This window comes from Cydia strobilella, chromosome 2 (genome assembly GCF_947568885.1).
Source record: "Cydia strobilella chromosome 2, ilCydStro3.1, whole genome shotgun sequence".
Classification (NCBI taxonomy): Eukaryota; Metazoa; Arthropoda; class Insecta; order Lepidoptera; family Tortricidae; genus Cydia; species Cydia strobilella.
In genome coordinates this window covers 22,362,444-22,380,771 of record NC_086042.1, presented here as the reverse complement: position 1 = coordinate 22,380,771, position 18,328 = coordinate 22,362,444, and the positions used below count along the sequence as shown (strand labels likewise).

The 18,328-nt window shown below is 33.8% G+C and overlaps 1 protein-coding gene across 1 annotated transcript in view; it reads left to right on the top strand.

Annotated features, from left to right (window-relative positions):
- Nucleotides 1-18,328, top strand: part of LOC134754424 (C3 and PZP-like alpha-2-macroglobulin domain-containing protein 8) — a 158,882-nt gene that overhangs the window by 81,928 nt on the left and 58,626 nt on the right. The window contains exons 7-8 of the mRNA XM_063690751.1: nt 14,599-14,727; nt 15,416-15,570. Coding sequence (XP_063546821.1) covers nt 14,599-14,727; nt 15,416-15,570 — 284 coding nt within the window. The remainder of the gene's footprint in view (nt 1-14,598; nt 14,728-15,415; nt 15,571-18,328) is intronic.

Sequence of the window (18,328 nt, the reverse complement as noted above, 5' to 3'; positions counted from 1 at the left end):
AATTAGGACTACGTTTGTATAGAGAAACGGCCGTCCCCTTTCCTCTTAAAGGGATCAGCTAGAATAATTCGATAAATTACAGAAACTTCATGCGTTTAAACGTGTTGAAATGTGTCGCTAATGGGGTTTAATTGGATTACAAGTTATCCAGTGATTTAGTTCTGAGATTTGGGTCGGAAACAGATACGATTGGACCACCTATTTCCTACGTCAATGACTTCTGTCTATCCATATCCTCTTGGATATTAAAAGTTTATAGGACTGATAGATTTATACTAGCCTAGGTACGGCCAGTAAAACTATTAGCTTAGCACCCCTGCATACATATATCTAGGCTGTACATCTCACGAGCTAGGCCCCTGCCTATTCTCATTGTAGAGTGTAGACATTAGAAATCTTAAGAATCTACACCGAACTATGTCCTACTCAACAAGCATCTAACTTGTTAAGTTAATATTTACCGACCATAAAATGTTTCGTACGTAAGTTCCGATAAACTTTTCGGTTCGAGCCGGTGATCCATTGAAATAGTACATTTCGCCTTGCATGAAATCCGGCAGTTCTGTTCTTTTTTTTATGTTCTATGTGATGAAATGGTTATGGCAAATCCGAGTTTTCGACCTCGGAAACCCGACGGGTCATTGTCAAATTTTTGAAAAACCTCTAAATTTTCTGACTTTTTTTAGTTTCTGCCAATTTTTACCAACAAGGACTTATTTCACGGCAAATGTCACTATGAACACTTTAAAGAAGACTAAATTCTTAACAAAGTATGTTAAGATGTGAAGGCGATTAACCGAATAGTTTGTTTGTAGTGTTTATCGCCTTCTCACTTTAACATACTTTGTTAAGAATTTAGTCTCCTTTAAAGTGTTCATAGTGACATTTGCCGTAAAATAAGTCCTTTTTGGTAAAAATTGGCAGAAACTAAAAAAAGGTCTGATAAGTTAGAGGTTTTTCAAAAATTTGACAATGACCCGTTTAGAATCTGCACGTCTTATGGCTTTTGGCTCTAGTGCTCTGTGTTGGATAGTTCTAAACTAACTATTTTGCTGAACATAACAAGCTATGTTAATTTAAATAGACAAAAAATCTATGTAGCTAGGTACCTCTCTGATATCTGGTTATTCAGTATGTTTTGTATAATAATAATATTCATTGCTAAGTAGAACTCAGTGTCCAGTAAAACTTGACGCTCATATTTTTTTAAATAATATCCATCAGGTTAGTTTCCTTTTTAAACGTTTTTACAAACCAATTTTATCGGTAAAATTTTATCTGATATTTTCTGTCCCACGCTTAATACGCTTAGATAAATTATGCCAAGATAGGGACAAATAATCCACCACTCCATTAAATCTGAAAAAGGGAATGCTTTTAAGAAATTAGCTAACTAATCTTTGTCTTGACTTAAAAGGGGATTATGTCGAAGAAAAATGCTGGCCCTTTTTGTACTGTTCTTTTTTCTACATTGATATGAAATCTATAGAAACATCTCTAAGGCACATTAATTACTTAACTATTTTTCAAAACTTAATGGTTTTTGTTTCTCCCTAAGTTTTAATTTGCCACCTTAATAAACATTCACTTTTAATTGTGTTTTTTAATTATGGTCATTTTGTGAGTATTATCGTACCGCGTTCGTTTAAATTGTAGCTTGCAAAGTAAGTAAAAGAACATTGTAGGTAGGTAAATGAAAATTTCTTGAATTATATTTAAATAAATTTATTGTGTTTATTTATATAAGTGGACATGCTACGGAGAATTAATATTGAAAGCAAATTTATTTTAGCCGTAAAATTTATTGAAATACCTAACTTATTTTTTAAACGTTTATATACATACTTACATAGTAAGTATTTATATTTACATTTGAGTTCTTTAAAAATATAATATTAACAAAATAAACTTAAAAAATAACTACCTATACCTATAGCTTCAAACTAAATAAAAGGATCGATTTGACGGCATTTATGAATAAGAATAATTTGATTGTAGCTACATTTTTTCAATATTAATCAATAAAAGAGGCTAATTTGGGAATATAAAATGTGAATCGATATGATATATAATATAAGTGCTGCTTGTTTTTATCCGTGAAAGAGAGCTTTTGAGTTAAACAATTACTCGTACAATATATGGTAGTTACGTCTCTAAAACAAATAGTCTTAGAATTAGCCAGAAAAGCCGCATTTGGTTTAACTCGTTGATTTACAACTAAGCGGGGACTAATTCGTTAGTAAAAGAGGTAATCCGTCAGAGCTAGGCGGAGTCGGTGAAATCCTCGTAGGTAAAGGGGATGAAGTGAATTAATGTTGAAACTAGCTAGCTTATCTGCATTAGAGGAGATCAAATCAAACGTTCCGATGCATTAAATACTCATTTTACTTATATGTAAAAGAACCTGACGAAGGATTTACTAGCTGGGTACATTTTTCAGAAACCTGATGACATAAATTGACGCATGCTGCGAAGCACACGCATGTAAATATTAATATTCACTAACACATCCAAAATATATGAATGTTTATTTACATTATAACAAGCGCGCAGGCAAAATTTACAAGTGTTGAAATTTATTAAATCATTCACTTGTAAATTTTAAAATTATTACAAGTAAAGGAATTTTAACTCGGCGAGTACGCTTACACGAGTACATAAGTCCCCAACCATATCTTTATAGCGAAATTTAAACTAATTACCTAACTAATGCGCTGCAAAAATTTTATCTGATGAGATTATATTAAATTTGGACTACTATCAAAAAGTGTTTTGTGTAATCCGATAGTCATTGGAGACCAGGAAGTCGATTCGAATTTGTTATGGTCTTGAACTGGTTTTGACACGACCTTGCCGATCTCTTTGGGAATTGGCCGGAACTCACGCGTGACTTACTTTATTTCGCATGCAGCAATTAGCCTTTAAGGACGTATCAAAATAAAATCAAGTTGTTAAATCTGAATTGGGCTCCAGGTACATGCAATCCAATTGCATGCCTATCTATATACGATTATAATATTTCATTATTCATAGCAGTTCGCCTGAAAATCAATGTGTAATACTCGGTTAAAAGCATTATAGATGGACTCGTATCTTTCAGGACCTCTGACGTATCGGCTTTTCAAAATAACTCATCCAACAATTGCTTGTTTTCCAGCTTTTCCAAAATCGTTACAGTTAGATTACTCAATAATAATCAATGATATTTAATAAATAAACAACAAGTAGTACGGATGTTTGGTCGCCCACTTAAAAATAATGTAATTTTTGCATGTAGGTAAGTACTTACATTGAGTGAGAGCAAAGTTTAAAACAAAACTAACATAGCCAGTACGCTCTAGCTCAGCAAATCCAATCAATGATAGGATTAATGAAATTAGTCTAGGGGCTGAGTGAGCGCCACTGCCTGCGGGCTCTTCTAAACTAACAGCCCGCATTAACCGAGATCTCATGTTACACGATTTAGTGCTGATGAGTACTGTTAATTCAACTGTTAGGCCACGCAATAAGTAGGTACTTATAGAGGGAAATGCTTGGAACACTATTGTTGACTCCGTAACTTTGTTTGGACTAGTTATTAGGAGGTGAACATATAAAAATCCCCGGCCGGAACATATAAAAAGTGCATACTCAAGGCGCTTACTTACCCTACTAATTCATTTCCTGGCCTATGTAATATAAAACTCGAACACAGGTTCAATTGTATTTATTCGTTTTTCATCAATTGATAAGATCGTCACTGCGAGTTTTTAGGGTTCCGTACCTCAAAAGGAAAAAAACGGAACCCTTATAGGATCACTCGTGCGTCTGTCTGTCTGTCTGTCCGTCTTTCACAGCCTATTTTCTCCGAAACTACTGGACTAATTAAGTTGAAATTTGGTATACATATGTAAATTTGTGACCCAAAGATGGACATGTAATGTAAACAAATGAATTTTAAACATGGGGGCCACTTTTGGGGGGTAAATGAGAAAATTAAAAAATATATTTTTTCAAATTATATCGTGTTATATATCAAATTAAAGAGCTCATTCTGAGAAACTCAAATATATTTTTTTTATAATTTTAGGTTAACCAATTTTGAAGTTATTCAAGAAAATAGACAAAAAATTACCATTCCCCCCCTTTATCTCCGAAACTACTGGGTCTAAAATTATGAAATAAATTCACAAAATAGTTCTTCACCTAGATCACAGGAAAACCTATTAAAAATGTGCAGTCAAGCGTGAGTCGGACTTAATTACTTAGTTTTTGATTCGACCCCTACGGGTTTTTTAGACATTTCACTCACGTTATTTATCAGTACGGTTTTTACTCACTATTATTTTTAGTCGCTTTTGGCGACATGTTTCGGATGTGTCCGCGGCGGTTGTACGTCGTGCACTGACCAGTGCACGACGTACAACCGCCGCGGACACTCGTGCCTGAGGATGGATTCCCAAAGAATCCGAAACATGTCGCCAAAAGCGACTAAAAATAATAGTGAGTAAAAACCGTACTGATAAATATTTTGAAATATGTCTCACGATAGTTTAAATGCGATTTCACTCACGTTTCACATAAAAAATACATTGTTTAAATTGTGTAATGTACGGAACCCTTGTAACGCGAGTCTGACTCGCACTTGGCCGGTTTTTTATTCTATAAGCTTGACAGATAGCTTTAAGGATTGCCACCTTATAAAAAGATAACAATCATAAATCATAGATATGGTAAAATTATAAGAGCTTTAACGATCCTACGGTTCCTAAAATAAAAGCAATGAATTCTATTGCACCTGTACTCGTATAAATAGATGTTTAAAAATCAAAACATCATTTGAGTAATTTGTCTTATTTTTAAATGGTAATGATAAAAAACATCAACAGTGATAACAATATATCTTTATTATTGCACAACCTCAGAATAAATGTACATGGAATCACAAATAATACATGAAGACAGAGGTAAACAATAGGCGGCCTTATCGCTAAAGAGCGATCTCAACTTATGTTTATTCACTTTTTAATATTAGCTAGTTTCAATATACTTAGTAACAATCTAAAAATTCAGTTTTAATTCAATGTAACTTAAAATGACTATATTTAAAGATCGTTAGCTATTTAAATTTTAGATGACACACATAGTGTTGTGAAAAATAACAAAAGAGAATTAATAATTACTTAGGTCCCATCGAAACTTGAAATTTTGTTGGGTAAAATGAATATTGAGTGGGTAGAAAAACTTTGAGGCGGGTTCCATATCAATCACCCATGGGCGTGGCAGCGTACGGTAGACATCCAATTTATCCAATAACAATTTACCTACTCTTTCCTGGTGTCATCAATCTTGTCAAATTTCTATTGATTTTGGACGTATTGAAAACTGTGAAATACAATTTTATTTTGTTCTTATGCCCTTATGTGCGAACTCTGATTACCAGGCTTCGGAGTATTTAATTTTATAGCACGGTAAGACTAAAGAGAACTATGGAGTCGTTGTTAACATTAAAATTAAAGTCATACTCATACTCATCCTCATCTCTGATTTATTGAGATGAAAGTGGAGCACCCGCACGAAATCGCCTTTTCATACAAACTCAGTCCTCATTTTTCTCTCTGGATATTAACATTATTGAAAATGAAAAAAACTTGTAGCGTGAGAGACTGGTGCTGCCATCTATGAACAAGTTTGGGAACAAATCAAATTATCACCACTTACTTTTTCTTTAATATATGACATCTATTACATTTTTTAATTTATATATAGTAGTGTGACTACTTAAAAAAACACAAATCAAAATATTTAATAAAATAATTTGATTTGTTCCCAAACTTGATTATTGAAAATGATTTGAAACAATTTGTTGTATATCAACCACAACTATACATTATTTTTTTTCAAATTTTTAAGCATTACAAGAGTTAGGCGCATTTTAAAATTTGTATGAAATCTGTCTTTCGCTCCTAATTTCTACAATAATAATAAAATCGAAGTAGTATAGCTATACATATATAAAATTATAGGTTAATAAACATCAAATTATATAAAAATATTTCCCATAATGTCAATATCCAGAGAGGAAAATGGGGACTACGTTTATATGGAGAAACGGCCGTCCCCTTATCTGAGATGTGACCAATGATCATAAGCAACTTTCCATGTTAGATATAGGTAGGATTAATTTTAGAAACAACAAAAACTACTTTATATTTTATCTGCAATGCAGGCGAAACCGAAATACCCGGTAAATATTATAAATAGAGTCATATTTTTGTTATTAAATTTGTTAGTGTTTTACGATTTTTATATGAGACTGACCGCCTAAACTTACTGACTTGTTAGCATATCTTTTGTATATTTCACGTTAAAGAAAATATGTTTATAATATTTTCGTCATAAATGGGGCTGACGGGACTCTGCTCTCTGCGACTGTGGTGTTTAGTCTGCGCCGGTCCGTCACCGTCGACGCAAGCTCCTGATGACGCTCCTCGGTACGGAGTGAAACATGTCGAGCGTTTTCGACTTAAAACACGTGAGTGACCCGTTATTAATATATTTAATATGTGGTGAAGAGGTTCAAACCGTTGAGCACATTATACAGCGCTACCCTCTGCACTCATTTGCAATCCCTCCGGAAGATCTGTTATCCAATTTTATATAGAATGTATATACGCCATACGATTAAATAAATAAGAAAATATGCAGTGTTGAAAAGTAAAGTCAATGTTTTATAAAGAGAACCATTTTTTCAGTGTCGTAAAGCTTACCGTAGCATGTTATAAATTTAATGAAGTTTACGTTCCAGGTCCTGGCTTCCACGCGGTTTGCGTACAAAGACACCTGCTCTTGGCTTACTTAATTTCAGCATGTTAAAGCAATTAATTACCTCTTGAAATAGCTTGTTGTTAGCGCTTTTGCAGCGCTATTGCGGGCGCTCTCTCTCGCTAACCGCATGCGGGGTCTAGACTGCAAGATTGAGATTTATAGGTACCTACGTGGAAATTGCAAGGGTAGCTTTTACGAACGTGTTTAGCCTTGCCCCTTTATACTGTGCTGATTTTGAAATATAAACCCTAATAAAAGTTAAATTAACAATTAACAAAAAATAAATACAATAAGTACTATAACCGTTTTTTATCGACTCATTAACTTATTTTCTAACTATTCGACTCAATAAAATGCTTGATATGGATTTATCATTGGGGTAGTTTGTTTAATTATTTTAATTCCTTGGGTACAACGTACAAGAATGACTAAGAAACAGAATTAGCCTCATGCATGAAGTTATATTTGAACGAAATACTTTTTAATCGGATGTATGTTACCGTTATATCATGTTACTAATGGATCTCCGTTATTACATTTTCATTTAATTGCTTAAAATAATAAATAAAAAGTACAAAAATTTGCCCGCGAGAAGTGAGCGAAACGCGAGAAACGTCACGTGACGTCACGCGTTCGATAGATTAGTTCACATAAGTGTCATTAATAGCAAACGTCAGTTGGACCGTCCATCATGTGACGTCATCACGCTCTGTAGAATTCGCGTCAAAAATTGTGAGCGTTTCAACCGCTCAAAATTTTTCAACATTTTAAATATTTCTTTATAAAATAATGTAAAGGTTTACAAAAGTATTTTTATTTTTTCCGGTGTTCAAACGATACAAATTATCCAAAAATTATCATTACAAAAATAAAAACTAAAATCATGCATGGAGCTAATTATGACTTTTATTTTATTCCATAATAACAAGGCAGTGTCTAGGGCCATCCCCGTTTTTTATTATTTATTTTAATTCTGCGACGTTTTTAAACATGCAAACCATTTTAAATTATAAGGGTTTTGTAATGAATATAACAAAAAAATTAACACATTTGAGGTTTGCGGACGATATACTTTTATTCAGTAACACTGCCAAAGGTCTGGAAACAATGTTAAGGAGTCTAAATTCAGAGAGCCAAAAAGTGGGCCTACACATGAACGCATCTAAAACCAAAGTTATGACGAACAGTCACAAAAAAAGTATAACTGTAAAAGAAAAACCAATAGAATATGTGGACAACTATGTATACTTACCTAGGAAAAATGATCTCTTTTGACCCCAATAGCAACATAAACGAGGTGGAAAGGAGGATAAATATAGCTTGGAGAAATTACTGGTTACATAAAGAAATCCTAAAAGGAAACTATAGTTTAAAAATAAAGAAAATAGTTATGGATTCCTGCATCCCCCCAGTTTAACTTACGGATGCCAGACATGGGTCTTCACCGAGAAAGTTAAAGATTTTTTTTTATCATGCCAACATGCAATGGAAGAAGCCTATTGAAACTAAGAAGAATAAACAAACTACAGTTTAGTTTAAGACAAAAATGGAGATGGGCTGGACATTTGGCTAGATACAAGGACAAGAGATGGACCATACAAACAACCAAATGGAAAGGCCCACTGGGCAAACGTAACTCAGGGAAACAAAGAAAAAGATGGGTCGATGACATCATAGCAATTGCAGGAAATACTTGGGAGAATAATGCTACAGACAAAGAGAAATGGAAAAAGATGGAGGAGGCTTTTACCCGCAAGGGATCACACATCGTAAAAACATAACAAAAGAAAAGTCAATTTTATAATGGATGTGCGAGAAATAAAGCTTAAATAATATAATAATAAAATAAATAATGAATACAAAATAACTTTCTAACCAACTCACTACTTGTCGACTGCTCTGTTTGAATGTACCTAACTTGGAAACTTTTATATGAGAGGTCGCAATAAAACACAGTTATTGTAGTTTTATGAGAGGAATCTGCGTTTTATACCATCCGCTATGGCGGATGCTGCCATGCCAGACTACTTTAACAGTTTTTATTCATGATCAACATAGTAAAGAGACTTATGAAGAAGAATTGTAAATTATTTCTCGTTCCAAATTATTACGAAGTGGTTATTTTATTTAATATTCATTAAAAAATTTAAATCAGGCAACAAGGCCCATATTACAAATACCTTACAGACTAACATATATATGCATTTTATAAACTTAAAAACTAAACACTATTTACACGTGGCTCCGTTGAATCGTCTACGTTACCGTCGTTATATACTCCCTACTTATTTTTTTTAAAGAATTGCTTTATATTTTGTTGAAGACTGTTGTTATTTATTTTAATTAGGTAGGTACTCATATTACGAATACAAAAATTAACAATTTTTAATATTTCAAAATATTTCGATCAGTACGGTTTTTACTCACTATTATTTTTAGTCGCTTTTGGCGACATGTTTCGGATTCTTTGGGAATCCTTTCTCAGGCACGACGTAAGTACAACCGCCGCGGACACTCGTGCCTGAGGAAGGATTCCCAAAGAATCCGAAACGTGTCGCCAAAAGCGACTAAAAATAATAGTGAGAAAAAACCGTACTAATCTAAATATTTTGAAATATGTCTCACGATAGTTTAAGTGTGATTAATTTTTAATATTCTCAAATTATCAATTGCCAACTTGGAAAACGAACTCAAACTGATCAAAGATATTTTATACCTGTATATTTCTATAAACAATAATACTTTTTCTTTATATGCATACCTGCACATATTTTTATGCATGTTAGCGAAAATCTAATCAAAAGTTATATTTATAAAATTCACTTCAGTCGTGAATTTGAATTCTATTGAAATCCAAATAAACTCATCGTTTACTAATCCAAATGGAGAGAAATCCATTTGCAATTTTCTGTAGCTGCATCTCTGTAATTTTATTGGTTGAGCTTCGACTGCAGACAGCTTTTAGAAGATCACATTTTAAGGTTTAGCTTCATGTCAACACTTTATTCGTAAAAAAATAATTACTTATTGGAGAAAACAGTTTGTAATACGTAATTGCCAACTTAAAAAGTCAATCTTAGTAATGAATAAAAAAGTAAGTATTTGTTTGGGGTTACTCTGTCTTACTCTAAAAGTTTTTTGAGATAGAGTATGTCAGGCTCAGGATCAGGCAAACGCAACTGTCACTGTCGCACTAATATGGAAAAGTGATAGAGAGACACAAAGCGTTTGGTTGTCGTAGTGCAAGCGATTGTCACCTTGGCTAGGCACACAGGTCCTATTGTGTAACTAAGTGCGATACCCAGACATCTTGGTTATTCGGGCGTCACTATTTGTTGGCAACATGGATTTTATATTGATTTAAAAAAAACCTTTATTTCGGACAATTCGGAATCCATATATCACATATCAAATATAAAATATTAAAATAAAAAATTACAATACAATCAACTTTTAAAATTAAAATTACAACATTGTTTAAATTACAATTAAAATAGAATTAAAATAAATAATTAAATTAAAATTTTAAAACTTGATAAAACGAACCTATTAAATTAAACATCTTGAATTAAATTAAATTTATGATAGAGGCTAACGTGCATGGAGGACCAGTGCTTCAGAAGGCCACTGTACCACCTGCTAGCCACGAGGGCCAGGAGGCTGTGGCGGCTGTCGCGCACCCTACCAAGCATCGCGGCGCAACGCTTGCGGAGCGTGGCGTGGAAACCGTCAACGCTCGCGTCCGCAAACATCCCGGACGCGCTGCAGTATCGCGGTATTTAAACTAACACGATTTTCACTCATCACTTCTGGAAGATGTTGATACAATTCCTCGCCAGCCTGCCTGTGACCACGAACGTAACGTCGCGTTCGAAATGTCAGGCCATAATTAACGTAAGTTTGTACGCGATTAAGTCCCGTGTTAGTTTTAAAACATGGACTTTATTTCATAAAATGCGCAAAAAGCTAATAATGATAAAATAAAATGATGTTTGTTAATATATTAACACCACTAATGTAAGTACCAACCAACAGAAGCGTTCGCATTTCTTGCGTTCGTGAATAGATGTGTGTTATTGTTCATTTCTTAAAATAACGAGATGGCCACGGAAAAAAAATGTTTTTCCAGATGCTTTGTTGAGTAATAAAATAACCAACAGATACACCAGAAGACTTTTCTCAAACTTCATTTGCAAAAACTTATTAAAGATAATAAATAAGGAATCCGCGTAAAAAGTTTTCCCCGCCGAGACTGAACATGAATACTTTAAGAAAATTCGAGAATTTGGATCAATCTCATTAGACCTGACGACACTTTGCAAACTTGGCAACTTCTTTTTGGTGTATTTTAAAGTTTTTGCGTAAGTGTCGGGTTTTCACGAAATTAAAAACATTCTAGTTTGATTTATGATTTGATGCACACTTCCGCAATGCAATGTGCGCAATTTTTGTATCATTAGTAACAGAAATTCTTGCGACATATTTAACTACTTATTTAATTATTTTCATTTTTTTAATCCTTCATTACATTTTAGCAATAACTACTACTTAAATTTTCAATGGCTAGATGATCAAAACTTCGTCAGTATGTGATGTAAAGATTATGATCACATAAGTGGAAGTGTTAGTGTTATTATATTACACTAAAATCTGCCAAATACAAAAAAAGCCATGTGCCACGAGGGGGGTAAGATGGGGGTAAGTGAAATATTGTACGAGAGTCTGATATATGCATGAGTAACAATATTCTTACCCCCGGAGTTACACACAATATTTTTCAAAAAATAATTGTATGCGAAATAATTGTTAAATACGGTGACATTTCAGACATTCGTCCACCATATTGTAATTTTTTTACTGGTTAGGCATCGAAGGCACGGACCCGTCCGCATTCAGCCACGATTGAAATTTGTGTAAAAATATTTTAACGGGTATTAAATTAATCATCATCTTCCTCGCTTTGTCCCGACATTTTGCCACGGCTCGTGGGAGCCTGGGGTCCGCTTGGCAACTAACCCCAAGAATTGGCGTAGGCACTAGTTTTTACGAAAGCGACTGCCATCTGACCAATGCCCAGACGGGAAACTAGGCCTTGTTGGGATTAGTCCGGTTTCCTCACGGCTATTAAATTAATCAAATTAAATATTTTAAAACATAAACAAAACAATTAAATTATAAACGTTAACATTTTGAAAGTAAAACTCATTTTATACCTTGACTTTTAACAAGTATTTTACTTAGAACCTACTTGGTTCGTATGAGTTAGTGGCATAAGAAAAAAAATATTACTGCTATAGTAAGTAAAATGGTATAGGGAGTAAAATGGACTTACCTCCCACTGCACATGCATGAAATAGCTCGCTAAGCAAGTGTGATGATAAAAGTTGAAAAGACGCATGCTAACATATTTTATGATAGGTACTAATGCAGTCATATAATATATTTGCCAATCGTTTTTTGAACTTATTTACCTAATTCAAATAGTAGAGATCCTTTTATATTATATCCTATATTATATATTAGTTCATATTGTATTATATTATAAACAGGCTAACAAAATGGGTTCTTTAAATAAATGTATTCCAGTTGGTGATTCAGTTTTTCTAAATATGGAGTTTCCCCTGCGCGCTCAGTCACCAAACAGATTTCCTTTGAAGTAGATTTCCAGTAAATTGAGCACGAATTTGTTCAATATCTATTTATGATGGGGCCCAAGTTAACATACTTAAGTATTTATATACCTATACAAAAAAGCTTATTTTTATTATTATTAACAGTTATACATTTATATTGAACAAGTAAGTAAGAATAAATAAGTAAGTGCTGACTTTAGGCGGTAAGCACCTAGCACATAGCTCTTACACGTAAGTGCAAACAAAAATATACGAGTAGCTCCAAACAAAAAAAAATATTATAAGGATTTTTATAAATCAAAATATTGGTGACGCTTATCACTAGTACAGACGCCATCAGATATATTAGAGCGGCCAAGGTGCTCACAAATATCTGAACACGCCTGTATTGTCAAGGCGTCAGAGTGCGTGTTCAGATATTTATGAGCACCTCGGCCGCTCCGATATATCTGATGGCGACTGTACCACCCATTTAAAGGTTGATATTAATATTCACACCGCAAAAAAAGGCCTTTTTCTCTTTAATAATCGTAGTCAGTCTAATGGAAATAATTGAAAGGAACATGTCCTTTTTGGCACATAAAACTCATATGCTTATTGTTAATATGGAATCATATCTTACTCAACAGCCTTTTGAAAAATACGCAATACTACCTACTTTCTTCATAATTTTGTTAATAATTAATACCAAAAACATTACTTAATGTAGGTATATGTTAAAAATGTTGTACTTATTACCTAATCACTTATTTTTTTACTAACAGAATTCCAGATATTATATTTCTTTAATACATTAGTAAGCTCAGGCTTACGGTGCAAAATTATAACAACAAAATACTATGTAAAACACATTAAATATATGTACCACCCTTTAAGAGAACCTACCTTATGGAAAAAAAGCTATCTATTCCTTATGGCATAAACATTACACAATTTCCTCCTACATAGTATACCAACTGCACCGGTTGAAAACCAGAAATTCAATAAACATAAAAATGAAATGTAATAAAACCGCGTATCAGTCAGAAGCAGGCGAGGCAATATTCTTTCCGACCCTTGGAATATCGCCGTAAGCGACATAAAAAAAATATTTTTATTATTTACGCGTGTTTTATAATTTTCGTAAGCCGTCAAGTTTATCCTTTACCACGAAGAGTTTTGTCACTTTGGGTCTTCCGCTTTTCCTTAAATTATAGGGGCTCTAGGGATCCGCTGAGAAAAACTGGGGCGGATGATGTATATCGAGTATTGGACGTTTTATTCAAGTGATTCTCGAGAGAAATAGTGTCTTGGAAATATACGAAAGGGTATGTTTTGAATGAATACTCAGTATGCATTATTGAATTCTGGAGGGCAACTTATTGTGCGAGATGTAAAGAGAAGTTACAACAAAACTGCCAATGAATAATACGTATATTCTTCATTAAATTAAATTCTTTATAATCCTTGCCTTTAAAATATGCTACTAGAAATTATACTTATCAAATTTTGCGAGCCGCAAATGTTGACGAGCTATTTTATTCTGCCATACATCATAGTATGGGCAACCTGAGTATAATATAGGGTGAGTGTACCAGCGTATGAAGTGAATGAACGCAACGCACTATTTCTCGAAAAACAGGAATTCTGTATATTTCTACCAGTCGTGGTATTCTTTTTCCCATTGAGTAACAACTAGTATATTTAGATTGTGGTAACATTTATTTCAATTCCAGCTCAACAGTTTTCACACCAAGAAAAGGCAAAGTGAACTGGCTAAAGGTGTGAAATATTTAGTGTGAGCCTGTAATAAGGAGACTATTATTAAGCTACCCTGAGATTAACGTGCCACAGAAATGGTTAAGGGCATGTATGAAATATGGTGTGTGTTTTTTTCTAGCCCCAAAAATACACATGTCGATGAACACACTTGACTTAAAAATATTTACTCGTAAGTAAATAGTTATTTATATAAGTGTTTTATAACTAGAGCTCAAAACCCCCTGATTCCTGTCAATGAACAGGCATGTTCATTCCGTAGAATGTCTTTTTATTTCCGCCAATCGAACAACTCCCTTAACATGCCAAATATGCAGTTATTGGAAATACAGTAATGCAGTACCTATGCAATTTAAATCTTTGAGCTAGTTTTATAAAAATGTTTTTTACTTTGTTATAGGCTGAACTAGTCGCAGTGGAAGGCAAGGAGATTGAGACACACTACGTTTTGGCTCGAGAAAGAATTCGGCGATGGAATTCTACTTCCAAGTGTTACCTTCTTGTAGAAAATCTACCAACTCCTCTTCAGGTTAGATGAAATATTTACTATACTTACGTATTTACTATATTTAAGGGCATATAGAATAAAGTGCCAAATTGAATCAAAGCAGGCAAGTCGGTGAAAATGTAAACGATTTCGTTAATACCAAATAGTAAAATGACAGAAAATTTGCCAACTTACTATCCAATCTGTTCAATCCTAAATAAACAGAGATTGTTTTTATAGATAACCCGCTACTGGTACCTACATAGCCACGGACATATTATTGTATGTTTACGCTATATAAATTTATGCTATGTTATTTAAAGTACCTATAAAAGGTAATTTGATGTTTGATGTAATTGTCGACAAGTCAAAATCGTCAATCCTTTACCTTTATGTAATGCTTTACCTATACAGTTTCAATGATAGATGACCTACCTAACCTAACTTTTGTCACGTGATTATTTCAAAAAGTATGAATATAAGTCAAATATGTCCGTAAAATATAATGGTCAGAACAACAGCATACAAATTAACCATGTTTGACTGTTCTGATGGTTATCAATGTTATGGAACCAAACTTCGATGATTTCTCCGAAGCCATTAAGTTTCGCTGAACGGTTTTTACTCTATCACAACTTACAAGTAATAACAAGTAATAATCCTGTAAAAATATTAAACGTAAAAAGCAACCAAAGCAAACGCATAAACGTGCCTTTACCATGTATAACAGGCGGGCGGCGTGGCGAGCGCCAGCGTGTGGTCGTCCTGCGGTTGCCGGCAGCGGTTGCTGGCAGCGGTGACGACCGGCGGACGCGCCGTGCACTGGGCGGCCGTTCCGGCGCGCGACGCTGCCAACAACGCCGACCTATGCCGCTTCAACTACACGTAAGCACAAGTTTTTTTTTTGCAAAATGTCGCGTATTCAAATAGATACTTGTACTTACTAAGATATATTTGAATATTTCTAAATCTCCATTACAACACAATTATGAATGATCAGCTGACTTCGTCTGCTTAAAATTAGTACTTCCATCTCCATAGTAAAAATACTTCACCCTCATACAGGATAATTTAAATAATAATGGAATTACCTTGTTGTTATTGCATTGTTATCGTTTATCGCCAACTCGTAATGTATTTAAGACGAATGGGGGAAGTAATATAAGTGATAACGTTTGTACGGGCGGGCCACGCGTACAGGTGTGGGGGAAAGGGTTGATACTACCTCACTACCACTATAGCCATTTCTAAGTGTTCAAACTCGCGGGAAGAGGAGCTTTACGTCATATGCCCACACAACATAAAGTCGTCGTCAATAGAACTTGCAAACAATGTAAACAAATATGACATATTTTGTTAGCGTTTGACACATAACCTAACATTTGTACGAGTTATTTTTCGCTGAAATATTAATAATTACCATTTAATTTAACTAAAAAGTTATATAAATAAAATATTTAAGTATATAGACTGTTGATAAGGTCATGGTTGTCCTTTTAAAGAGCGAGATTACGAAGTAATGAAGGTAAAACGGTTTGTTTACATTGTTTGCAATTTCTATTGACGACGACTTTAATTGTAGCATTTAATATTATTTGCCAATCTGAATTATTATTAATAATAAAAAAGGATCTGAATGGATAAGTAGGTTTATTCATAGGTCTAAGCGATCTAAATTTATAATCATATCAGAAGCAATAATAATTTTGAATTCTCCTAATAAATTTCCAGCCAGACATTGAAATGATTGCTTAACTTTCTTTACTTTAATAACACAAACGCCCAAAACATTCAAAACAACTTTTATCTCTTATGAAAAGTAAATAAGTTTGGAAACTAGAAAGTCATTACAAACTTTTAAATGGCGCTTACTGGCTGATAATAATTAGTTTCGAAAACCATTATCTTCAAGCTAAGCTTGCATAAAAAATGAGTCGAAAAACTAAGTTGATTGGAATTAAATTACCTTTTACAGTCAAACAGTCAATATCTGATAGTTTAGCACATAAATAATAGCCAATTAACTATTCAAGTAATTTCGTCATATATTTTAGCGCCTGTTAAGAAACATGTTTATTTACCTACTTACAACTTTCTTGAAGAACCTCATATTAAAGCCCCGTCAAAAAAACTGATTAATTTTAATAGATTCGTATAAATTAAGATTCGCCCAAACCTGTCCATTCAAGGATCATTAACTTTCTAATGTTCGTCACTTTACTGCACCAAAATCTTTGCTAAGAATAAAATTACGCCTGTTGTGTTTTTTTTTCTAATTTCCTTTAAAAGTCGTTTTAATGTCCGCGAAAGAAACTCTAGAAAAACATGGAGTTTCCAGCAACGTGCACGGTAACTTTCCGTGTCGGTATGAGTTAGAATTTCACAAGAGTTTTAGACACAGAAGAACACAGCAAGTTTCGTGTTTAGAAGTTGAAAAGCGGACTGTAAGTAACTTCCTGGAAGATTGCGCGAGGCTTAGTCAGTGTGATTTATATGTACTTCGAGAATCGCCGGGGTGGAGTATTTAAATGCTGACCTATTTATTATTTCGCGGGGATTGTACTATTCAGGGAACCGGCTAAAAACAGGCGTCAAACATTGAAGTCAAGTGGAACATTACAATACAAACATTCCTTTTTTCTCGGAATCTGTTTTCGACTTTGATATTGTTCCTTTGTTAAGATATCAATATAAATCTAAATTATAAAACCTAAAATACGGGTATTAAATTGGCGGTAACTGAAGAGGCGTTCAAATTTTTTTCATCAAGAATCGTTGAGTCAAAATTTAAGTTAAATATTATATCAGGTGACAAAACCACTTTCTACTTTGAAAAGCAGGCAAAACATGGTATTTCTACATTCGTTTCTACGACTGGCTCATAAACATAACCCTATTAACGGCATCTTTGTGAACCAACTGACAACGTCGGGGTTTAAAAAGAAGTCGGCTTTTCACTGAGCCTTTAGGTTCCTGAAATGAGGCTTTAAGAGGAAAATGTGAAAACCGAAATAAACAGGGAACATTTTAGAACGAATTGGCCTTGGCTAAAGAAAACTCGTTAAAAGTTTTTATTTCCTAGTAGTTTCCATTAAAATCAAAGATAGATATAACTCCGTAATAGATGGATATAGTCTAAGGAAAAAACATGCCTCGAAAATCAAGAAAATTTGATTCTCGTTCAGAGGGCTGTCGTATAGATGGCGTTGACGGTTTCGTTTATTATTTAACAATTTTAACGCATATCAGTGAAAGAACATGGGTCAAAATCATAAAAATAATTAATGCAAATAAAAAAAATCATTTATCCATATTTAAATACATTTTATCGTATTTTTATAAATCTTCATTTTTAGTTTTAAAGTGTGTCGATAGATAGCAGTGAATTTACTGGGTTTACAAAATTTACTATGACAGTACCGCTCTAGTATAAGTTACTCTATGATTAAAATAGATTGTGTTGGAGGTAATGATTATAATAAATTCGGGCTTATCTTACTTAGCGCCACTTGCACCATCCCACTAACCCGGGGTTAATCGGTTAAACCTGGAGTTACCATGGTTACCAGTACAATTTGACACTTTATCGGTTTAACGGGTTAACCCCGGGTTAGTGGGATGGTGCAAGTGGTCCTTAGGCTTA